This window comes from Galeopterus variegatus, unplaced genomic scaffold (assembly GCF_000696425.1).
Source record: "Galeopterus variegatus unplaced genomic scaffold, G_variegatus-3.0.2 Scaffold353, whole genome shotgun sequence".
Taxonomy (NCBI): Eukaryota; Metazoa; Chordata; class Mammalia; order Dermoptera; family Cynocephalidae; genus Galeopterus; species Galeopterus variegatus.
The window spans coordinates 574,081-599,929 of NW_007726464.1; the positions used below are offsets into that span (position 1 = coordinate 574,081).

Genomic DNA, 25,849 nt, shown 5'->3' on the forward strand with positions numbered 1-25,849 from the left:
GCACTCTCCACAGATAAAGGCACGTTCTCAAGCAAGTCATTGCTCTGAGTAAGATCAGGACATTCTCTGCTCAGGCCCGGCAGTGACTCACTATTATTCAGAAATGGTGACATAAGAGGCTGTGTGCCCTTTATCCTGGAGTGATACTCGGGCATGTGAAGGCCCCTTCCTCTCTGCTGTTACAACCACACACGAGTAAGTTCCTAAAGAACAGATGGGGGAGTGCTGGGACCAGCACACGGGGAGGCAGATGATGGAAATCTGAAGAAACACGGCCTAGGAACCTGCCACCAGGGGAGGCCACCGCAGTCAGATAGTGGAGGCCATGATGGTGCGCGGGCACCCCCATGTGGCCAGAGGTGGAACTTCGAGGGCAACCACGGTGGAGCACAGCCTGCCAGATGTAGAGGGGAGCAAATGCGCCACCCCGGGCGCTATGGCGCCGTCCTGCCAGGGCAGCTCTCTTGGTCTAAAGAGAGATGTGTGTCTGGACCAGCTCGCCGGAGGCCAGGGTAAGCAGCCTGTCAACAAGAGCACCTCTCACAGAAGCCCCGGCTCCGGCACCATTTCCGTGCACCCCTCTCAAATGAAAGTGAGATTATCGTAAATCCATAGCCCTGAAGAAAATATAAACGATCAAGAGACAGATTTCATGATGTTCCTCCTGAAAAAGGCCCTCTTGGAAATTTCTGTATGACACTGAAACTTTGTACTTGCCCAATACAAAGTGTGACTAAAGATGGGGGTATGTCGCACAGAAAAATCTACCTTAGTCCTTCTGAGTCATAGCTTGAGGGCATGACTGTGGGAAGGTAAAGCAAAAATTACATGTGTCCTGGGAATTTTGCTTTTTTTTTTTTTTTTTTTAAAGAATTTCAGTGACTCCCTTGGGGTTTCAGAGAAACAGGCATTACAAGCCCATGGCTTCTCAGGAGCAAAGTGCCAACCTGTGTGTACAGGGGAGCTGCCTGTTTACTCCCCCAGGTTTCAGGCAGTCAGTGGTGGAGACAGAAGTGGCAGGCTTGTGGCCGCCAGAGGTAGTATGACAAGGGCTGGTTGCCGCCTGTCCTGCGTGGCCCTGTGAATGGGCTATAAAGCTCCTGAGAAGCTTGGGGGCAGCCAGCACTGCCTGTGAGCTGAGCTACCCTGCCTGGAAGCGTAACTCCTGTCTGGGCAGATCAGAGCTGCCTGGATGGGCTAGTGTCATCTGATGTCACATCTCTCCCCCCAAATGATTTGTCACCATCAGTGAATGATTTAACTGCATCTTTCCTGGTGAAACAAGAGAGGCCACCGAGAGTGGAAATACCCACCTGGGAGTCCCCTGAGATGTAAATGACCCTTTTATATTAGGGATCCCTGGAGTAGCCTGACCACCTCTCCCCAGCATGTTTTGTGGAGGGAGACCGGCTAGAGAGGAGTGCAGGCGGAGGGCGGGGTCCCCCCTGAGGACCAGACCCCCAGCTCCTTGTGCATAGCAGCCTGTCCACTGAGGATGTCTTAGGACTTTTGGGACCTACTTAACATTCTGGTATTTGTTGCTGTGTCCCTGTCATCATCCCTCATCTCTATGAATGGAGAGCCTGAGAGGAAGGAAAGAAACAGGGGAGGGACTGGGAATCCTACTCCAGTTGGGGTGAGGAGGGGGCAGGAGGCAGGGAGGGGGCAGGAGGCAGCTGTGAAGAGGAGAGGACAGGACTGAATGTGCAGAGGCTCTGGACAGAGGGACAGCTGGGGGAAGCAGGGACTTGGCTGGCTCAAGGTCTCTGGATGGTTCCCAGCTTTCCTGCTCTGCTCTGGGCACTGCACTCCCATGGGTGCCTCTGCGCCCTTCTCTCCACCAGTCGTGCTCTTGTGTTCCATGGGAGCCAGTTCAAGGATCACCTCCCCAGGAAACTTGTCCTGATTAACCTCAGCCCATCATGTTCCTTTTTCTGAACTTGGGAGCTTTCACACCACCTTATTTTGTTCTGGTTGATATTAATGTGTAACTAATGTAGGTCTCTTCTTAAGGTTTCTTTCCTGGCCTGGATTTGAAGCTTCTCGAGAGCAGAGATTCCATTTCTTCCTTGTTTCTGCATCCACCCACAACTAGACAGAATGATGGCCAAAGGTAATGGGGCAGGGCCTCGTCCTTCCCTCTCTAGGACCTGACACTGGGGCATCAGATTCCAGAGAGGCAGGGCACGCTGGGCCAGGGGTGGGATCAGGGGAGGGAGGGAGACAGGTGAGAGAAAGCATGGGTCAGCAAAGGGCGAGGTGCCATCACCCCAGAAATGCCTCGTAGTCCATGTACCAGACCAGCTGGCCAGAGCTGGGCAGGACGCCCGAGATGGGCCACTTCTTGGGCTCATGGCCCACACGGCTCACCAGCAGGGTAATCTCACGCTTCATCCTGCCCATGACCAGGACTGCCACCTTCCTGGCCCGGTTGATGAGGGGCAGGCTGAGGCTCATGCGGTGGTGCGGCCTAGAGGGGCTCCTGGTCAGCACTACCAGCTGCTCGCCATCCAGGCCGGTGGGTGACTGAGGGAAGAGGGAGGCCGTGTGCCCATCGGTGCCCATGCCCAGCAGCACCAGGTCAAAGCTGCTGTTGGCCACCAGAGCAGAGATCTCCTGGGCATAGACCTGGGCACCCTGGTCCTCCTCTGCACAGAGACGCTGGTGCAGGTGCACAGGCATGGGGTGGATATTGTAGTAGGGGACCCGGACATGCTGCAACAGGTGAGCCTGCAGGCCCTGGAAGTTTGACTCTGGATCCGAGAGCGGGACGCAGCGCTCATCGACCAGCCACACGTGTGTGTGGGCCCAGGGGAAGCCGTAGTGCCCCATGACCAGCTGCTGGAACAGGGCTATGGGGCTTGAGCCACCCGAGAGCGCCAGGTGGAACTGGCCAAAGCGCCGCACTGCTCGCACTGCTGTGGCCTCAATGTCATTGGCCAGCTTAGAGATGAGCTCCTCAGGCCAGGCTGCAACCAGGGGGCTCTCTCGGAACTTGGCCCCGAGAACCTGGAAGTCACTGGGCATTGGGGTGATTCCTGGTCCTGGTACCAGCTGTTCCGGCTGAGGCTGGGAAAAGGACAACTGGCTGCCGCTGAACTCGAAGTCCAACAGATGGCCATTTTCGGCCCCTCCTGGGTAGAGGCGTGGGACCTCGTGTGCCAGGCTGTCCAGCAAGGGGGTCCAGAAGACCCAGGAGGCCAGCAAGTTCTCTGTGGTAATGAAGGAACCCTTTTGGCAGTGGAAGATATGAGATAAGAGGACGGAGTAGGCGTCCTGCTCCTGCACGGGGCTGTAAGCATAGTAATCTGACAGAGGGCGGCCGAAAAGGCGGAGCCCAGGCCGGGCCTCCATTTCCTTCCAGCTCTGGGGGGACACGGAGGGCTTGAACAGGCTCCGACTGACCAGCATGGCAGGGCCTCCCAGCTCACCGTGTCCAATGTAGAAGATGATCTGTCGAGGCAGGCACTGGCTCTGCACTGGGTCCCAATGCTTTTCGTTCTGTGCACAATATGCCCGGTTCTTGAACAAGATGCGGACGTAGCCCACCCTCTCGTCCATGGCTTTGCCAGACATGAGGATGAAGGGAACACCCTCCCAGCGAAGGCTGTCGACGTGGACGAGGATGCCTGAGGGGACGGGCAGAGGGTGAGGCTCCTGCACAGAGCCAGGCCCGGCCCCTCCTCCAGCTGCCCTTCTCTCCCCTGCTGGGCGTCCCTGTGTCTGGGAAAGCCCCTCACCTCACTGTGCCCACCCTCACCTTCCCTCCCTTCAACACCTTCTCTTCCCAGTTGGGGCTCGAAAGCCAGCCTCTGGGGCCATCTCTGCAACTTTGCCATCCCCCTGCCTTGAGCACCTCTTAGACTGGGGACCCCATGCGCAGGAGAAGGGGCTGAGGGCCTCCATCTGGAGACTCCCTCTGGGACGTCTCACAGCGGGCAGCAGGTGGGGGTCCTACAGAGAAAGAGGCCTCCCTCCTGCCTGTGGCACTCTCAGGACGTGCCTGAAGAGCCAGGGCACTCAGAGGCCAGAAGGGTGGTGGCTGCAGGGTGAGGAGGACTCTGGGGTGGGGGCTGGGAGGGGCCAGGGGCCGCAGGGTGGGGAGGACTGGGGGGTGGGGTGGGAGGTGGTCAGAGCCAGATGCAGTCTACATGCCATGCCTGAGTTCCATGCCCGGTAGTCTTCATAACCACAAGGCTCACGTTTGCTTGCTTATAAAATGGGGTGATCGTACTGCCGCAGGCATGTGCGTGTGATAATGCACATGAAGTGCTGGCATACGGCGTGTTCTCCATGAGCAGTGGCTGCCCTGGCTGTGGTGGCTCTCTCCCAGAACACTCTGAGCCCCTGCCACTGTCCAGAGGACAGCTCTGGTGGGCATCTACTGACCAGCGTGGGGCTTGCCCGCTGGCAGGTCTCCAGCTGTGGCCAGGCAGGTTTGCAGCCTCACTTGGAGGCTAGCAGTAAGCCCCATGAGGGCAAGACCCAGGTCTGCGCTGGCATGGCAAGCCTCAGGAAGGAACTTTGGACTTGGACTGAGCTGAGGCTGATGCTAGAAGAACACCAGTGGATGCCCTTTGCCCAGAAAGCACCAACAGGTGACCTGCTACTTTGAGCTGGCAGAAGGCCAGAGGGGCAGATGAACTCCATTCTTGCCACTGAGCACCCAGTAAAAATCCCACCTCAAGCCCCTTCCACCCCAAACCAAAGGGCATCTGGGTTTGGAAAGCTGCTTCTGGCCAGGTGGGCAGCCCAGCAGCCAACGCCCAGCCCCAGAGCCCACCTGCGAAGGTTGGCGTCAGGCTGCGGAAGCCGTCTGGCTTCTGCTGCTCTGTGCGCACTTGCTCGCTGTACGCCTGGTACTGGCCCACTACGGCGCTGCCCCTCTGCAGGACCCGCAGGGCCTGGAAGGCCTGCAGCTTCTGCTGTAGCACTGCTGTGGAGTCGCTGATATTGCGCGGCAGCTCCATGGCCACAAGGGTGAGGATCTCGGTCAGGTGGTTCTGGAGGATGTCGCGAATGACGCCATACTCCTCATAGAAGCCAGTGCGACCTGCACACAAGGAGGTGAGGGAGGTGGAAGTAGTGAGGAGGGGCTGGTGCACCCCCAACTCGCACACCTGTCTTGGCACCCTCACTGCCCATCCAGACAGCGTATGGAAATGACGCATACCAGAGCAAACCGCAGCAGGAGAGAGGAGGAGGGTGTCCTGGAGCCAGCACTGTTCAACAAGAACTATTCTAAGAGCAGGGTTCAAATCCCTGTGCTGACCCAGGAATCTGCATGGGGAAGGCTTCGCCAGATGCATCTGCGGATACCTGACCGGCCGCTGCCCACCGCTTCTGGGCTCTGGCCTGTGGGAGGCTGCACATCGTGGCGAGGCTGGGCTCTGCAGGCTAACTGCTGCTTACCTGTGTGACCATGGGCAAGTGACCTGACCTTTGTTCCTACATCCGCCATTAAATGGTGCTAAGAAATGCCACCCCGTTACCAAGTGCACACAACAACATGCAGGGAAGTGGGAGGGAGGGAAAGTGGGAAGGAGAAAAAAGTAAACGAGACTCTAAGCCGATTGTGATGGAGGATAACAGGAAGGCCTTTCTGATACCTCAAGAGTTAGCCCTGTGAAAAGCTGGGAGGGACATTTCAGCAGAAGGGGAGGGCCTCCAAATGCAACAACCCTGAGCAGGAAAGAGCTCGGCACATGAGGGGCTGGGCAAAGGTGGGCAGGAGGCAGGAAATGGTTGATGAGCTGCATAGTAGCTCAGGGGCTTGGAGGACAAGGTGAGGAAGCTGGACCTTCTAAGCTCTTGGGGAAGCCACTGGAAGGTTAAAAGCAGAAGACCTACCTGATCTAAATTCAGAATGGATCCCTGGCCCGCTGTGGGGAGGATGGTCAGAGAAGCGAGGGAGGGGGCAGGGGTGTTACACAGGTGTCCAGAGCAGAGACAGTGGGACCTGACCAAAGTGGCAGCACAGGAGCTGGAAGGAGTGGAGGATCCACTCTGGAGTCAGAACTGACTGCACTAGCTGCCACGTGTGAGCGTGAGCAGGAAGGAAGCAGAGGCGACTCCTAGAATCGGGGCCTAAGCCGTAGGGTGGGCAGTGGTGGCATGTACAGAGATGGAGGGACTGGGAGAGGAACAGTTTGTTGGAGGGAAGACCATGAGTTCTGATTTAGGCATATTTAAGCTCAGGACATCCAGGTGGACACGTCAAGTTGGCAGATGACAAGTTTATTGTGAGGGTAAAAGGAAACAACACCCAGAGAACATGGAGCACAGAACCCAGCAACAACAATGCCAACACCTACCACAGCCCTGGCACACATGCTCCTGCCACACTCCTGAAGCTCCCTATGCAGGCGCCACAAGCGAGGAAGGACTCAGGTGACCAGGGATAGACAGGACAGAGGCGGGAGCCAACTAACCACACACTCAACCACGTGAGCTCTGATTATCAGCGACTCCAATACCTATGAGTCTCACCGCTTAGGGTTCAGATGCCACCACCTCCTATGATGTGTTCATGTGCCACTGACTGGCCAACACCAGGTCCATCTGTGACTTGATGTATGGGTCCAGAGAAAGCCTGACATCATGCCATGAAATCAAGGCAACCACTTATCAACTGTGTTGCAGGCATCACCTATAACACCGGGGCAGTTTCCTCACTCAGGCCGCTTCTACTCAGCCTTAAGGTTCTCATCTTCTAGGAGATGTGGCCTTCTCCTTCTGAGGGCTCTGCTTCCTCCTAGCCCACCTGATCCCTTTCTTTCCTGCTACACCTGGCACTCCATCAGGGTAGGAACTGCACCTGTCTTCCCACTGCATTCTCAAGCACATAACACGGTGCCAGGTCCACACGGAGGACAGCCGAGAAAATGAATATACACACTTCATCATGGATGAATCTCAAAAACATAATGTCATGAGAAAGAAACATGATTACTTTGATAAAATAAAAGTTAATCTGAAAAATAGGACATAAAATGAGGACATAGAGAATTTCTGATCTTTAAGATCGTCTTTTTGAAATAAGCCAGGCAGACCCCCCCTCAAAAAAAAAGAAGAAAAAAGAATTTTAAAAAATGAGGAAAATCCAAGAGAGCTAGGAGACAACCTTAAGTGCACAAACATTCGAATCATGGGTGTACCAGAAGCGGAGGAGAAAGGAAAAGGCATGAAAAACCTATTCAATGAAATAATAACAGAGAACTTCCCGAATATAGGGAGAGACATGGACCTTCAAATCCAGAAAGCTCAAAGACCCCCAAACAGATTCAACCCAAAAAGATCCTCTCCAAGACACATTATAGCCAAACTGGCAAAGCTCAAAGACAAAGAGAGAATCTTAAAAGAAGCAAGAGGAAAGCATCAAGTCACCTATAAGGGATCCCCTATCAGACTTACAGCAGGCTTCTTAACAGAAACTCTACAGGCCAGAAGAAAATGGGATGATATATCAAAACACTGAAAGAAAAAAACTACCGGCCAAGAATACTATACCCAGTAAGGCTATCCTTCCAAAGTGAGGGAAAAATAGTATTTTCCAGACAGACAAAAACTGCAGGAGTTCATCACCACATGACCAGCCCTACAAGAAATCCTCAAGGAAGTCCTGCATCTGGAATCCAAAAAATGATGATCACTACCACAAATACACAAGAAAAAACAAAACCCACTAGTAGAACAAAAATGAAAATGAGAAAGAGAAACTAAATCTTACTACCACAAAAAATCATAATGACAATGTAATAATGCTCCCGCTTTATTTCTGATTTTAGTAATTTTGGTCTTCTCTTTTTCTTGGTCATTCTAGATAAAGGTTTACAATTTTTGTTGATCTTTTTAAAGAATAAATTTTTTTTTTAAAAGATGACCAGTCTTAACCCTTGACTTGGTGTCCTCAGCACCACACTCTCCCAAGTGAGTAACCAGCCATCCCTATACAGGGATCCGAACCCGTGGCCTTGGTGTTATCAGCACCGCACTCTCCCAAGTGAGCCACGACCCAGCCCTTGAACTTTTGGTTTTGTTGATTTTCTTTATTTTTTTTTAATTCCCTATTTCACATATTTCTATTGTAATCTTTGTTATTTCCTACTTAATTTCTTTTTGGTTTAGTTTGCTCTTCTTTTTCTATTTTCTTAAGGTAGAAGTTTACATTACTGATTTGAGGTTTTACTTATTTTTAAAACAGGTGTTTACAAGTATAAATTTTTCTCTAAGCACTGCATGAGCCTTGCATCCTATAAGTTTTGATTTGTTGTGCTTTGATTTTTATCTTAAAGTACTTTCTAATTTCCCTGTGATTTTTCTTTTTAACCATTGTTTATTTAGGAGGATGTTGTTTAATTTCCACACATCTGTGAATTTTCTACATTTCCTTCTATTATTGTGGTCAGAAAACATATTTTCTATGATCTTAGTCTTTTTAAATGTATTAAGACTTGTTTTGTGGCCAAAAAGAAGTTCACAGCATAATTGGATACTTTGAAGCAAGATCAATGATTTAGTGAAAAATCTTATTTAAACATTGTCTGAGCTAAAAAAAAAAAAAGAACTACTATTTAAGAAAGATATTTTCATATATGCAATTGGCAACTGGTAAGTAACCAATATATTTTCATTATGAACTTGTACTTGAAAAATAAGGTGGTATTTACAATGGAGTAAAAAAGAAGTAACAAAATCTTGAAATTCTGCACCATGGAATGGACCACATTATGTACCATGTGTAACAGAGCAAGAAATAACCAAGGTGATTTTTTAATGTTTTTTTTTTGTTGTTGTTGATAGAAAATTTTGCCCTTAAAACATCCTCAGATCACACATGCATATGGTATTTCCATGGCTGTTAAAAATCCTTATTCCTTTATTTCCAAATATACTATGAGGCCACAGATCAGCTCAAACTATGGTTTTCCAAAACGAGCATTTTTATACATATATTGTGACTCCAGCAATCATTAGAGTACAGAATATTTTCATAATCTGAATTCTATGTTTCTGCCTCTCACAGGATGGCAGGTTAGTGGGAAACAAAGACTTTAGATTTCATCATAGGCCACTCCAGTACCAGTGAATAAGACATTGTAACTGGAGAACACTTCTAATTCTAATTTCCCCCTTCTACATCTTAACTCATGGTATTGAGAACCACAGTACCCACCAAGAATATATTCCCACTCTTCTGGGACATGTTTCCTAGATTTTCTTTCTTGAGGTAACCATTATTTATTCATTTTCCTATGTACTATGAAAGTGCCTGTTTATATGTTCAAACTAGCTCTCTTAATGCTAGCGTGAGTTTCCCAAACTTACAATGTCATAATAGTGTAAAAACTGTGTCTAGCAGAATAGTTTTCATTGAAATAATAGTGAGAGACAAAAAAAAGTCTTAGAAAACATAAATAAGTTACTTAAATGAAATGACTAGAATAAACAGAACCTCAATAAATGAAATATATAATTGGAAATTAGAAATTCCATAGATGGGCTTTATGGATTAGAAACAGTTGAAAAGAGTCAACTAACAGAAGAAAGATCTGAACAGGTGATCCTGAGTGCAGGATAAAGAGACAAAAAGAGCTACACTTAGGCACATGCACTATGACTCCTCTTCAAAATTAAACAATAGATCATTTAGGGAATCAGACATATATGGAAACAATAAAGAGAAGCAAGGGAATAATCTACCCAAAGTTTGGAATAGAAAAGGAGAGGAAATGGATAGAATTTGGGGAGATACACATAAGAGATGACAAAGTTTAAAAAACTGGCTGGTAGGTACACTGGTGTTTGTTACAGCATAGTTCTATATATCTCATGTGTATTTTGTAAGCATTCTTTTTTACCTAATATATAGTTAATATTTAATTCAAACAGACATAGAGAAGTGGGTCGTAATCAAGCCTTACTGGACCCAGCATGCTTCCAGTGGCAGCCCTGGGTCCGTGGCCCAGGCCTGAGCCACCTGCCCTGGCCAGGTTTGCGGGGTGCTCTCTCAGGCCAACTGGACGGCAAGCAGGACAGGTCACGGCTGGCAGAACAAGTTGCCCTGAATTCAGCTCAACATGCCATTCCGGACAGTAGCACCCACGTTCTGGGGCTCGCAGGAAGGCACCTTTGTCCCAGTGACAGAGTCTGACTGTTTTGTTCTCAACCAGAGCTTGAGGGTGCAGCTCTGGCCAGGGACTCTAAACCTGAAATGCGAAGGACAATCCAGCCCAACTGTGCCAACCAAAATACCAAAAGTGGCTCCTATTGAGAAAACAATGGATGAGCTCCCCTGGCCTCATAGGGATCTGGTCTTCAAAGTTCTTACAACATTGTGGAGAAGACGTGAAGAAAAAGATAATAGTGGTAATAACAATGTATATATATTAGACCATTTATTCCTCACAATAATGATCTATAAGGAGGCCCTACATGGGGCCGACCCGGTGGCGCACTGCTACAGTGCGCCGCTTGGGAGTGCAGTGGCGCTCCCGCTGAGGGTTCGGATCCCACATACAGACCGGTTCCCGCTCACTGGCTGAGCGAGGGGCGGGCGCAGCACCGAGGGTTGCGATCCCGTTGCCGGTCCCTGTCCGGTACGGGCGCAACACTGAGGATTGCGGTCCGTTGCCGGACATGAAAAAAGACAAAAAAAAAGGAAAAAAACAAACAAAAAAAAAAGGAGGCCCTACTGTTACCCTCATTTGAAAATATAAGGAAACTGAGGTTCAGAGAGGTTAGGTAACCTGCCCAAGGTCACACAGCTGGTAAAGAGCTAAAAATGAGATTCAAACCCAGGCAGTTGGCCCCAGAGCCTGCAATTCTTACCACCCAAATACCTCCCTGTTAACTCTCTACTACTCAATTGCACAGCAGTACATGGAACTCAGTATGAAGCTGAGTGGCGTAAGCACCACTGGTTTTTGGAACTGGTGCACAATGATGGTCAGAGAAGCAGGCTGAACTGGGCTCTGGAAGGTCAGGCTCCCATGCCCACTGGTGCCAGTAAAAGTGTGAGGAGGATGGGGTAGGTCTGTCCCTCAGCTACCACCTCATCTGCAGTCAGGTTCATAGGAGTGTGGGCCCAGGGTGACCAGATCTGCCAGTGTTTCATACAAATGTAAAAAATTGGATCAGTAAATATAGTCTCATGATTTTTAAATGTGCACAAATAATTTCAGATTTTTAAAAAATACTATGTGTCTCAAAGGAATGTAGGTGTGGGCTGACTGCCCTGGGCTACATCCCAGTTGAACAGAATAGTATGATCCAGCAATTCCACTCCCAGGTTTATACCCAAGAGAAATAAAATCACATGTCCACACAAAAACCTGTACAGAAACGTTCACTGCAGCATTATTCATAATAGCTGAAGAGCAGAGACAACCTAAATGTCCATCAACTGGTGACTAGATAAATAATATATGGCATATCCACACAATAAAATATTATAAAACAGTAAAAAGAAATGAAGTACTGATACATGCCACAATATGGATGAACTTATCATGGATGAAAATATCATGCTAAGTAATATAAGCCAAACACAAAAGGCCACATATTGTATGATTCCACTTATATGAAATGTCTAGAATAGGCAAATCCATAGAGACAGAAAACAGATTAGTGGTTCCCAGGAGCTAAGGGGAATGGGAAATTAGGAGATGACAGCTAAAGGGTAAAGGGCTTTTGGGGGGTGATAGAAATGTTCTAAAAATTGATTGTGGTGATAGCTGCACAACTCTGTGAATATAATAGAATCCACTGGATTGGATACTTTAAATGTGTGAACTGTATGGTATATGAGTTATATCTCAATAAAATCTAAAAAAAAAAAAAAAAGTGTTAGAGCAGGGACGCAGAACCATAAAGGTGGTGCTCCAGGAGACGAAGCCGTCTGTGATCTGCAAGCTGTCCTGACAGAGATGGGACCTGGGTAATGAAATCAACAAGGCAGATTTGCTGCATTCTATGGAAGCAGCAGGAAGTAACAGTGAAATGCGAAGACATTATCGAGTGGGTGAATGAGAACTACTTGGTGGCTAGATCCACGAACTGAGCAGCAAAGGGTCGTGGTTCCAGAGCCGGGATGCCCGGGTTTAAATACTGCTCGGCCATCTTTCAGTCCTGTGATCTCAGGCAAGTGACGCTACCTCACATGTGAAAGAGGAATAATCACTGTACCTACCTTGTAGGGATTAAGGAGTTAACATCTATACATGACTTGGAACAGTGCCTGGCACACAGGAAGCATTGATAAATACTGGCTGGTATTTTTATTATCATAAGAGCTATATAAGAGAGGGGCTAGAAGTTAGAAAATGTAGTCGGTATTTCATGAGAAAAATGCAATGATGGTTTTAGTTCTATATCTGCTGAATCTGAAGTGATGACATGAATCTGACGTGACATCCAGTGGAAATATCTAAAAGGCAGCTGGAGGTATAAGACCAGGTCTTGGAGAAGACAATGAGCTGGAAAGAAACTGGGTTTCATTAAACCTAAAATGCCATCAATAGTGGAAGCAACGTTATTTCATAACAACTGAGGAAGAAATGGGCTGTCAACTCACCTATGTAATCTCATAACAGTAAACCCAACTTCAGAGATGTTCAAATATGAAAAACATGTGTCTTAGAATCATAGTAGACTTATATATAAAGAGGATAGTTAAAGCCTCAAAGAACAGATGAATTTTCGACGGAGAGAACACAACAGAGTCCTTAAAAGTCCTGTTATCTGCTTATATTCATTGATTTAGCAAATCCCCAAGAGGCCCTTTTCCTATTTTTGTCCTATCTCAATTCTCAGGGAAAATGCATTCCATGGGCTTACTACCTGCTGGGGAAGACAGCTTCATTTATTCCTTAATTTCAAGCTTCGGAGTGGTGTTTAATATAGTCTATAGATTTATGTACTTTGCTTCTATCCTGGTCAGCTATGTCTTTTCAGAGTTTAAATGCAGTGACCAGGACCATGGCCCAGCACCTTCTAGGGAAGAGGCCACACAGCTGAGCACAAGGATAGGAAATCAGGGGGCTGGCCCTACTGATGAGGCCCAAGGCGTTGATTGTGGACTGATTTTTTTTCCTAAAAATGATCTATATTGGCTCCTAGTATCCTTTCCTAGGTTGAAAGTTGAGGGTTAAAACCTATTCGTATATGAAAAGGATAGACAAAAGAAAGACCCCCACAGACTTGGCTCTCATTTCTGCAAGTCCAGGGCCCGTCCAAGGTCACAGGACGACAAAGCAGGAAGAGCCACTGCTTGGCCCCTGTGTCCTGCTGCTCCATCTGGTAAGATGGAGTAACAGCCAGAAAGTACTCTTTACCCTTTGGCCTAGTAATTCCACTGCAGAAGTATACTTAAAGGGAAAATACTTTTTTTCAATGCTCATAAATGTCGTAGGAATTAGATAATGGTTGTGTGACTTTGTGAATATACTAAAACCCACTGAATTATATGCTTAAAAAAGGTGAATTTTGGGCCGAGCCCGTGGCACACTCGGGAGAGTGCAGCGCTGGGTGCACAGCAGTGCTCCCGCCGCGGGTTCGGATCCTATATAGGGATGGCCAGTGCGCTCACTGGCTGAGCGTGGTGCGGCCGGTCTCAAAAAAAAAAAAAAAGGTGAATTTTATGGAATATGAGTTATATCTCAATTTTTTAAAAAGCTCACCAAGTACTACTGAAAATAGCAAAAACTGGAAACAACCAAAATGCCTAATGACAGAATTTATACCACATATTCTGTGGCATAAATAGAACTGTACAGAAACATAGAGCTATTATAGGCCGGCCTGGTGGCGCACTGCTACAGTGCGCCGCTTGGGAAGTGTGGTGGCGCTCCCGCCGAGGGTTCGGATCCCACATACAGACCGGCCGCTCACTGGCTGAGCGAGGTGCGGGAGCAGCACCGAGGGTTACAATCCCGTTGCCGGTCCCGGTCCGGTACGGGGGCGACACTGAGGGTTGCGATCCGTTGCCGGACACGGAAAAAGACAAAAAAAAAAAGAAACATAGAGCTATTAAAAAGTATATATGTAGATTGTCAATACGTGGAGATGTAAATACATATACGTGTGTGTGTCTGTGTGAGAGAGAAACATTAGGTGAGGAATGGGCATAGGGGAGTATCGCAGACCCATTACAGGTCCTCATGTAATAATCCAGTATAAGTCACGTGGAACTCAGAGACGCTGTGAGAACACTGCCTCTTCCTCTCCTTGTAAACTTGGAAGGAGAACAACATTTCCATTTGTAAAGTATTTCCGTACACATTATCTGATTTAATCCTTAAAACCCCCCTGAGAGGTACTAGGGTTATCAGCATTACAAAGAGGCTGATAAGCTGAATGCTGGGGTCACACAGCCTTCAGAACCAGGACCAAAACCTCCTCCTCATTGCCTCCACGTTGTGGGAGATCCAGGTTTTCCCAGGAAAAACAGACATTTTCTAAAAAGAAAAAGAAAACAACCAAAAGCCAGCTGCAATCCCTACCAATACCTTCTGGGATCACTAAAAATAAAAAGAGCCGAGGGCCAGGGAGCGGCTGGCTGGCTGGCTGGCGCGCTCTCGCTGGACAAGAGGCCGGTAGCTGCCTGTCCTGAGCTCACCTTGCAGACAGCTCTGCAGATGGGTCGGGAAGGGCAGCTGGCCTTGCTGACTAAGCTCCCAGCCCCTTTGGCACTCCAGGCTGGAAAGCAGGACAGCTGGTGTGTATACCTGGGAGGGCTCTGGCTGCCTTGGTCCCTCAGAGAGAGGCACTGAATGGTCACTCCACCGTCACAGGTGGGGACCCTCCTAAGCAGAGACATCCTCAGGAAGTCTCCCTCCTTCCCCCTGCCAAAATCAAGCCTTCTACCCAGAGGGGAAACTGAGCACCGGCTAGTAGAAGGGCCAACTGCTGCCGGCCTGGCCAGTTTTGGGGGCTGTGAGGGGCAGTGGGTGGAAGATTGGGTTCTTGGGTGGAAGATTGGATTCTTAGGTGCCAGAGACCTTCCAGAGAAAAGGAAGCCCAAACCAGACAGTGGGACCTTAGGCCTTTAATGACATGGTCCCTTCTGTCTGCAGAGACTGTCCCCATGCCCTGATGAGGGCCAGCCAGGGATCATCACCACACAGAGGCTGTGACCCAGCCAATGTCACTCCTTCTGTGGCCCATGCTGCTGCTTCAGGAGACCTGGCCAGGGTACTGAGGGCATCTGTGATTCTCAGGGGCTCACTGGACTGGGGTTCCTGGGAGGAACACCCGGAGTGAGACTGAGAGTGAGCCAGGTACTGGGGCCAGCTGAGGGATGGCTCTTTCCTTTCCTCCCCCTCCCCCATCCCGTCTGTGCAGCAACCTTGACTCTGCAGCAAACTCCTCTGAGCAGAGGCTGCAGCCATGGAGGAAAAAAAACCCACTTGCACACAGCCATGGAGGGGAGGGGCTGGGGAAGCTGCTTCCACCCATTTGGGTGAGTGAATGGGGGTAAGGGGAAGCCCTCCAAACGACCTTGCCACTCCCTGCTTCCCAGTACTCAGGTGGTGGCCTGGGCTGCCACTAGGTGCTAGGGTGTTCCAGTGCTGCCCCTGCATGGAGTCAGCTAAGGCTGCACAACTGTGGGGTGGAGGGGGATAAAAAGCTGGGGGGTCTACCAGAACACTCCGTAGGGGCAGGAAGAAGGGCCTGCCGCACTGTTCTTCTGCTTCATGATCAACCTGCAGGACTCTGAAGCCTATGAGTCCCACGGTGGCACTCGCCTACTAAGCCCACCCAGCTCCGGCAGGAGGGCAGTCTTTCCTCCTGCCTGCTTCCTGGCCCAGCCCTGGCAAGGTGACAGCGAGGCCCTGGCATGCTGGGCACAGGTCTCCTGGCCGTAGAGGGGTGGCTGCAGGTTCACAGCTCCCGTCCTCTCTCCCCAGCCTGAACTACAGAGTCCATATGGGGTCCCCTGAGGGGCCAGCTCCAAATCAACACAAGAGGGGACAGCAGGAACCCTGCTTGGGCCACCAGACCTGCACCAGGTCATCTTCTCAGGATGCAGACAAAACTTGTCCTTTTGGTGTGTGCACGAAAAAGGGGGGGGGAGGGAGAGAGCGAGACAGGGAGGGGGGGGAGAGAGAGCGTGAGCACGCATGCATGCACCCCGAGAGCACCCTCGTTCTGTTGGCAAAGCACTCCACATCCCAAGGCCCCCCTAGCTGTGGGGGACAGGAGCAGCAGCAGGTATACATTGTCACCAAATGTTCTGGGCAAACAGGCCCATCAGGGCGAGCCAAAGCCCTGGATAGCTGCAGCCCTGCCGGCCATCTCTGACAAGGATGAGGGCTGCACTAGCCCCCCTCTGGCCACACCCTGCCCGGCTGCAAGCCCCTCAGGACCAGTGGATCCCTGCCTGTTCTGCTCTGGGTCTCCCTTTGCCTCTGGGTTGAGGACACAGAGCCCAGCTGAATGAGAGAACACTGTGCTCTGAGGTTTAGAAGCACTGAAACCCTTCCGTTAGAACCAACATGCTGCAGACAAAGCCAGCACACAGCAGCCTTGAAGACAGAGCCCCCGGTGCTGTTCCCTTCCCTTGGAGGCAGCCAGCCCAGGCTGCGTGTTGCTGTGCAAACCCAAGATCCTCCCTGCCTTAGGCTTGTCAAGGCAAACAGATCTGCCCAGGCCTCTGCCTGTCTTTCTGTCTTGTCTCCTGTTTTCCTTTCTCCAAAATCCAAATGTATGTCTGCTAGGATCATCAGGCCTGCAAGTCTGCCTAGCGCCTGGCTCCACAGGGACCCTGCGAAGAGCCCACGAATGACATGAGATACCAAGAAGGAAGTGTGGTAGGAGGGTTAGAAGAACTAGAGGTAACAGCACTAGCTGGTAACTCCAGACATCACGGCTCTTCCCCATGCCAGGATGGGCACGGAAGGGAGGTGCCAAGAAAGGAGGAGAAGAGGAGTCCTGTCTTCCAGTCCTGCCGGGGACTGAGCCAAGTCCAGGCAGAGAGAGGTGCAGGCACACCACGCGCTCTCAGCACCAGGTCTGCAGCATAGCTCTCTGCAGATGAAGCCAGGACAAGGCCTGCATGCATCCTGCCAGGACGGTGGACACATGGGCACAGGAGAAAAGCCCGGCCCAAGCCCTCCCAGAGGACGAGGAGGGGGAATGTAGAAGGGCTGGCGAAGGATGCCCCGAGACCCATGAAGGCCCACTGCAGGAGCACGGGACCCTTTTCTGACGTGGGTTCTGGAGAGGAGAAAGCCAGCACCTTCTCGAACACAGCAATGTCCTTCAAGGCCTGGCTCGGGAAGTCCTGCCTGGCCGCCCCCTGGCTGCCATGTCTTCTCCCTCGCCCGCCTCCCACAGCTCTGCCTGCACTGCCCATTCTGGAGTTTACCCCAACATCAGAGTAGGATTATACTATCACCCACAAGGCACCTCTGAGGTGTGAGGGGACAAGGGCTGGGTCCCTAAGTCACTGCAGCCCCACAGCCTCACACAGAGCTTTAGCACTAAAAACACATGCAAAGGGGAAAGGAGAGAAAGCTGAGAAGAGTAAACAAGGAAAAAAGAAGGAAAAAAGAAAAATGGCAAAGAGAAAGAACAGGTAAAAGAAAATGAGAGAGACCTCTGGTCAGCCCCAGGTCCAAGGGCTCGGGCCCCCCCTCTGGCCAGGTGCACACTACAGGGGGTGGGGGGTGCAGTCACAGGGTGAGCTGGACACTAGCGCTGCTCTGGCAGCACCCTGTGGCAGTGCCCAGCCTGGGTGCTGGGGCCAGACTGCCGCCCCTAGGACTGGCTCCTCCACCTCCTGCCAAGGGAACCTGGGCATGCCATCCTACCTTATCTGGAAGAAGATGCTGACAACAGTCCCCACCTCACATGGCTGCTGGGGGGGATGGAGTACAAAACAAGAATAGCTTTTTGTATTACTGGGTAAGAACCAATGCTTTACAGTCAATTCTCCAAAAACTGGCTAGCATTGCAGAATGCCATTAGCTGTCGTCACCTATACACCTCATCTCACAGATGCGGGAAGTGACGTGCTGAGGTCACCCAGCTAACACCTGCTCCTGATTCCCAGGTCAGCGCTGCTCACGCAGTGTTTATTCAGCACTTCTGAGGCATGTGCCAGGTACCAGGGAGGAGGTGTCTCTGGGACCGACAGCCTGGGGGACAGACAGACCGGATGAGTCCAAGACCAGGATGATGCCATGGAGGACTGGAGGGAGGCATGTGATGCCAAGAGAGGGTGAAGGGGAGGGGCCCTTCAGGTCGTCACAATGCTCCTGAAGCACCAAGGAGCTGAGAACTAACACATGAGAGGGGTCAGAGGACAGGAGGAAGCGCAGGGCATCCCAGGTGGAATGTGGTCTGCACCACCCCCTGTGTAGAACTCAGGGAACTGCTGGCACCAACTGCCTGCCAGTTGTTTCTAGGGTCTGTGCCAGGCATGTTCCACTGGGTCATATGCCCCCACAAGCAGCCATACTGCCTGGGCTTTGCCAGCAGCACCCTGGGGTTTAGCCTTGTCCAGAGATGGGCATACAGCGGACCCTGGAGGGAGGGGAGAGCATGCTCCAGCAGAAAGCTTCCCTCTGAGAAGCGCGGGGGGCCTCACGCACCTGCGGCGTCCACAGTCTCCTTCATGATGATCTCCACCCGCTCCACATGGTGCCGGTTCCAGACGCCCTCCAAGGCCTGGCGGTTCTGGTCTCGGAAAGACAGGATCTGAGCCACAGCCTGTCAGGGAGGAAAGTCCGGTTGTGCTGCGCTTGTCCTCAGGGTGAAGAAGGACCCCTGGCTCTGAGGCAGGGCTCCAGACCCCTCCATCGCCTGCTCGGAGAAGGTGCGCTCTGCCCAACAGTTCCTGGACTTCGGAGTTTCATGGGCTTACCAGCTTTTTATTTTGCCAAGAAAGAAAATATTTAAAATTACTCATCTTCTATTACTATCCACTTTTAATAAAATAAGGATATTTTTAACACCAAAAATATAGCAAGAAAAGCTTCAGGTTGAATTCATTACTTTTTCTCATTTTGCCATGAGCAAGTGAAAACCCCACCAGGACTGGCACTGGAGTGAGGACCACTATTGGGAATATTACTATAGGCAACTCCAAGCAGGCTTGGACAGAAATCAATCCCTCTGTCCCAGATGACTGGTACTCCCCACCTGGCCCCAGGCTCATCAGCCTCAGTAGCAAAGAGCACATCTGCTGGTACCCTCTCTGCTGGAGTTCCTAGGACTGGACACCCAAAGGACATCCAGACACGTTCAGAGGAAACTGCCCAGCTGCCTCGCATCACCCAGGAAGTTGGTCCCATGCTCCTGCCACGGGGCCTGGCTGAGATGCACGGGCTTAGGGTCCCACTGCTCCCTATTCAGTTTTAAGATCTTGTTACCAGCCTTCTGGCTCAAAAGAGAACTCAGGAAGAAAAAGATTTTGAAAAATGGTAGATTTTGAAAAAGATTTTGAAAAATTAAGAAAGCTAATTCTAATTCCCACAGCATACCCTACCGGAAGCCAGATCCAGACACCAGAGTCCCTGGGCCACCTCTACTGAGGATGCAGACTCTGGCTGGGAAACAAAGACGACAGGGGACACACAGGAGACACACAAAAAACAAGAGGCTGGACACCTGGACAAGGACCACACAGTCCTGCCCACAGCTCACTGTTTTTCCTTTGCCTCCTCACCTCCTGCCCGCCTTCCAGGAGACCACGGGAGCTCAGCTCTCACAATATCTCTGGCCTAATTCCACAGTGAGTGGTGTGGCCCTGCTCATGGGGTCAACTGGCACCCAGCTTACCCCAACCCTGGCAGGCTCCAAGCTGAGCTCACCTGCTTGCCCAGGTAATGGTCTATCCGGTACATCTCCTCCTCTTGGAAAAAGTTCCCAAGTTCTGTGGCCAGCTGCTGGGCTGAGAGGTAGTCGTGGCCAAAGGGTTTCTCAAGGACAACCCGCAGCCAGGCACCTGGGCCCGGACGGCAGCTGCTGTTGATGTTGCGGGCAATGTCTGTGTAGGCAAAGGGCGGCACCGAGAAGTAGAAAATCCTACCAGCCTCCCAGAGGCCTTCATGCTGGACCTGTGCCTCGATGTCCCTGCTGAGAGCCTGATAGTCCTCAGGTGTCTTCAGTTGGTGGTACTGGCTCAGCTGCAGGAACTGATTCTTGAGTTCAGCACAGTCACCAGCTGCCATGTCTTTGGGGCAGGAGAGAGATTCCTGGGCCTTGGCCATGAGCTCTTGGCCCTGCTTGGGGGCCGTCAGAGCAGCCCCATGGAAGCTGAAACTATGGCCCTTCCCCGCTTCATCCAGATATAGCTGGAATAGTCCCTGCCATAAGTACTTCTTAGCCAGGTCCCCAGTTGCTCCCAGCAGGATTATGGAGACATGTCCCTGGAGCTTGTGGGCCTGTAGGCAGCCCAGAAGGACCATGCACATTGTCACTGTGAGCATCTTCCAAATACCTGGGTGCCTGAGGTGCCTGGGAAAGACAGACAAGGAATAAGGAAGGATCAGACACGGTTCAGGTGGCTGCAATGTGGAAGCAAACACATTTCTAGGGTATCAAACATTTCCTGCCTGGCAAGAAACAGCCCTGTGTTTCTTAGGAAGATGCTATAGTCCCACAACTTCCCCTCCCTCCTGGCCAGCTTAGCATCTGTGCCAAGACGTCAGTGGGTAGGGAGCCTGCCCTACAGACAGGGACCATGCCTGGGAAAGTCCTAGGCCACTTGCTAGAGGTGGGCCATTTTGCTGCTGGAAGCACAGGAAAGTGGCACAAGCCACCAGGGAGGCCCAGGGGGCTGGGGTTGGAGCTGCGTACTTGATGAACAAGGCCAGGTTCCCCTGTGAGCACAGGTCACCTGGAGCAGCAGGCAGCGGCAGCCCAGCAGGCCCTTTGATGACGGCTGGAATTGTGAGAGGACAAGACTGCCTCCTTTCCCTTCTCACTTTGTTTTTCCCATGTCTACTGGGCTCTAAGCACAAAATGATTACTAATAATTGCTACAGCACAGCGATTAAAAACACTCTGGAACCAACTGCCTGAATTTGAATCCTGACTCAACCCCTTAGTAATTGAATAATTCTTTAGCCTCACTGTACCTCAGTTTTCTCATCTGAAATGGGGGTAATAGTGGTACCTATAACAAAGGGTTGTTATAAGGATAAAATGAGTTAAAACTTTATTAATTTAGTACAGTGCCTACCACCTCTTAAGCACAGTGTAAGTGGCAGCTGTTCTTGTGTGACAGTAATAACAGCAGCAAACACTGAGTGCTAGCCTGTGCCAAATACTGCACTGAGTACTTAGTGCAGTTCAGTGAATCCAGACGAGAATCCCAAGAAGAAACACATGGGGTGGGTTCTACTATAGTCCTCCCTTTTGCTGAGGCTTGGTAGAGGGTGGTCCACCAACGAGGAAGTGGGCGAGCTGGGACTGAAACCAGGCTCCCGTGCTAGCATGCAGCCATTGCGTGCCACAACCTCTCCCAGGTGAGTCTACCACCTTGGCTGGTTTTCAGCCTAATTTGAAGCAGCTGACATGTACAAGTGGTAAAAGGCCTAGGGCAGGCCACAAAGGCACCGCAGTGTGTGTGTCTCCCGGCGTTCCACTCTGACCAAGGTTGGAGGGCTTAATGCACCGCGTTCTCACTCCACAGCTCTCCAGTCCTCCAGTTTCCCACAACAGCAGGTGCTTGGAGGGAAGGGTAGAAGGAATGGAGGAGAGTAACCGTGGCCAGCCCCACAGTCATCAGGAATAGATGGGAAATGGGGCCGCCTCGGGGCAGTGAAGAAGGAACTAAGACTACAGACTTAGCACCTGTAACGTACCAGGTGTTCTACCAGACGGAGGATTAACAAACTCTTCAACAACCTTAGGGTGCTGTAATCTGGTTATACAGATGGGAAGTTGAGGATTAAAGAGGTAACTGAATTTATAAAAGGCCCAAACCGGCCAACTTATCTTAACCGCCATCCCTACACAGACAGGGCCCATCTGCCTCCTGACTCTGACAGCAGACCCTCCTGCCCCCTTCTCCCTTTGCCTCTCTCTCATCTCTCTTGAGATCCATCCCCAAGATGGCCCTAGTTAGTGGCTAGAGCAAGATGAGGACGCATCACAGTGTTTGTACCCTTGTTTACAGGACAACTGACATTTCCATCATGGGATCTTTAACTGGAGGGTCAGAGACCACATGAGTGACCCCCCAACCTTCCTTGTTCACTCTCCGTTTATCTGCACTCACCCCCAAATACACAGACCACAGCACCACTCTACTTTCTTCTCCTGCTTTTCAACCCCTGTCCTTGGCCCTTCAAGTGCTTCCTTCTCAACTGGCAGTCGCCCCTGTCTGGAGGGAAGGAAAAGCTGCAAGGTCAGTGCAGAGAGAGGCGGTGAGAAATCTGAAGCCCAGAGAACAGCCTGGAGAAGGGGGAGCCGCCAGCTGGCAAGCTGCGTTGCAGGGCTCCTGATCGGCTCCTGGTAGCCAGGGCACTGGCCATGCCTGGTACAAGGGGAGGAGCTCAGGAGCCCCAGAGTGCCTGGATGGGGGAGCCCCTAGGGCCAGCACCTCTGCCCCCACTCCAGAAGACTGCAGGCAGCCCTGATGGATGGCCACCTGGCCCGAACTGACTCCTGGCCCTCTATTCAATCCTGTTCTGACCATGAAGTCTTGCCACAATCCTCCCTGACCAGTCCTGTTCTGGGTCCCCCCCGTCTCAGGTTAGCCTCCCTTATCTCTTGCTTACATTCCCAGCACCCTTTAAACAAACACAAATCTAAGATATCGGGTATTTCAACATGGTTGCTTGTTCTGCAGTTGTTAAACAATTTAGGGAACACTCTTTCCTAAGTCGGTGTGGGTGGGGTGTATATGCATTCTTTTTTTAATCATTTTTTTAAACCTTAACAATGTTTCTCAATCTTTAATGTGCATTTGAATTTCCTGGGGATCTTTTTAAAATGCAAATTCTGATGCAGAAGGTCCAGGAAGGGCCTGAGGAGCTGATGGCTGCACACACTTTGAGGAGCATGACTCTGGAACCCTGAGCTCTGTAGCAACGGCTCTTGCCAGAGGATGGCATCAGAATCTCAACACACACACCCAGATGCCCACCCCTCCACTAAGACAAGGTCTGATTCAGTAGGTCCAGGGGAGTCCAAACGTGGTACTTCAAAGCAGCCTCGAATGGTTCAACTTTCCCATCCCCCTGAAAAAACTGTCTGTAAACCAGTGAGTCCAACAGTATCACCCATGTTGGCCAAGCAGTCAGGGTGCGCCAGCTGTTTTCAATGTACCATCTCCATCATTCCGCACACCAACCTTGTGAGGGGGTTCTGGGACGACTCTCATGTTACAGATGAGGAAACTGGGAGGTGAAATAAATTGTTAGTTACAAAGTCCAGACCTCAGTCACCATGCTAACCAGCCTCCTTAGTCGAGTAGAGGAAGGTGGTATTTGGGTCTGAGCACCTGGGCCCAGGACCACCTCCTAGCCATATGGCCTAACTGAATCTGCGAATCAGCTGGGGTCCACGTTTCTTCCTCTATAACAGAGGGTTAATACCACCAATCTAAAGGAGGGATGGTTGTGAAGATTAACTGAGATGATACATGTGACAAAAACGCTATATAAATGTTAATGAATTAAGTTAATTAAATGTAAACTGCCTGTCGGCCCCCAAGGCTGGCATAGTACTGTGGCTGTCAGGAAGAACGCTGTGCGGTTCCCTCATCTCCTGGGGCTACACAGCCAAGCCCTGCAGACAGCACTGAAGAGCAGACCCTGCTCTTCAACACTCCCAACCAGTCCTCACATCCGACCCTGGAGCAGAAGGACTGGTGTGGTTACCCTCCCAGCTGCCTGACAGGGAAACAAATGGGCCCAAAGTCCATTTGAAGTCAGAGTCAGGAAGAGGACCCCAGCCTGGAGCAGACATGAGGTAACAGGGGAAACCGTGGCTCCAACACATCTCCCTGAGGCCTCAGCCTCCCTCCATGCTGCGGAGGCTCTGCCTACCAAGGTTTCTTTCTGAAGTGCTTCTCCCTCTTGCCTCCTTCCAACACCTGATCCAACTATGAATCTCATTATTATTATTATTATTAAATCAATAAGAAAGCCCTTAGTGAAAAGTCTGAGAAGCTGTAGGACAGGAAGGGCAGGGTATTACACTGGAAACTGAAATATGTGGTGATTCTTATCCAGGCTCTGCCCCTAAACAACCACATAACCTTGAACGCATCATTTAACTTGGCTGGGCCTCAGTTTCCTCATCTAGGACATGAGAGACTGAACTAAAGTATCTCTTTGATATTTTACTGCCCCTAATCCCTATGTTTTCCAAGGAAAGGAGATACCCACCCTATTATCAGGGAGATGCCCTCCACCTTTCTATAAGGACAGGTAAGTGCTTAGAGACTTAGACCAGTGCAGCAGGACAGGAAGATACAGAACTAAAATATGAAGCAGCGAGCTGATAATTAAGAGTCATTCAGAAATTAAAACAAAACTCTTTGAAGTTATAACTCATGTATGTAGAGGACGCAATGTCATTTGTAACAATTCTTATTCAAGAAACCAGCCAGAAATACACTCATTTGCAAAGTGCAGTGCTGTGGGGGCATCCTACAGATGCGTGGAAAAAACCTTCTTCTGACAGGCTCATCTTAGAGCCAGGACTGACTGTGGGCACGTGGTCCCATTCCCGGCACCCTTCACAGCCCCCACTCCAAGTCTGAGAGGTTCCTACCAGTTATCCTGGAGAGACTCACCTGTTAAAGAAGGGCTCTGCTAACATCCTGGCAGGTGGGAACACTGACTTGGCTAGGTAGGGGGTTTGGAATATAATCCAGTTCCGGACTTTGTTTTCACGCAAGCAGAAGAGGCAGATACAGTCAGCACCCAGGCACCTGTCCTGACCAGTCCCAGCACAGATGGCCCAGCTTGAGCTAGAGCCCCGGCAGCACTGTGGTTTCTGGTAAACCACAGGAGGAAGCAGGATTGCTGCTCTATGCCCAGCACAGATGAAGGGGGAAGAAAGGAGCTGGGAGGTAAAGGTCAGTGGCCGCTGCCATCCGCTCCCTTTTGGCCTTTGACAATGCTACCTTCTGGGTGAGAGGCAGGAGAAGGAAAACATTCCTCAAATCACAGCCCGTGAGTTTGGAATTTTTAAAAGAGCACGTGGGAGTAAAACAAGAGTTCAAATTAAAGGTCATTTTAAACTAAAGTACAAGGTGATGTACTCAGTGCTTTTTTCAATAGCCAACCCAGGTATTTGCCCTGCGCTCTTGCCTTCTTGCCCAAGTCAAGCTTGCTGTTAATGTGATCTGCATTCGTTCTCCTCAGGGCCAGACTGGGGACAAGAGCTTCCAGGTCAGGCTCTGGAGGTCAGTACTCCTCCCTAATCTCAGAGAATCCTCATTCCCATCGCCTCTTTAGGTACCAATCCTGGGTCACTATAGTAAGTGATGTGCTACACATAAGATATGATTGCTAAATTTTCAGGAATTTTTCAAGCCCGTTGTTAAACACAGCCATTATTAAAAATGGAATTATATAAATTTAAAACTAAATAAATTATATTAAAAACAAAGGTAATAAATACTCAAAACTCATCATTTTCTAATCATTTCACTATTATCTATGCTCTTGACATTATTTACCTCTACTGAATCTACTAAGTGAAGATATTCTATAATGGTGTGCTTGAAATTGGCCCACGTGGGATTATTTACACCACAGTTATTGGCAAAGGCTATAAATCAGGTTCCCCACCACCAATCCTCAGCTCTTGCAGAGTCAACTGTTAAACATTTACCAGCACATAACTGCCTACAAGCCCAAGCCTTTATTTCCAAAACTTC

The 25,849-nt window shown here is 50.2% G+C and overlaps 1 protein-coding gene across 1 annotated transcript; it reads right to left on the bottom strand.

Moving 5' to 3' along the window:
* Positions 1–1,665: 1,665 nt before the first annotated feature.
* On the bottom strand, positions 1,666–24,783 carry H6PD (hexose-6-phosphate dehydrogenase (glucose 1-dehydrogenase)). Its single transcript, XM_008567875.1, has 5 exons — positions 24,758–24,783; positions 19,818–20,454; positions 18,597–18,714; positions 4,784–5,053; positions 1,666–3,629 (listed from the first exon to the last, which is right to left on the bottom strand). The coding sequence occupies exons 1-5, from the start codon at positions 24,781–24,783 to the stop codon at positions 2,266–2,268; spliced, it is 2,415 nt and encodes an 804-aa protein (XP_008566097.1). The 3' UTR covers positions 1,666–2,265.
* Between the last annotated feature and the right edge of the window lie 1,066 nt (positions 24,784–25,849).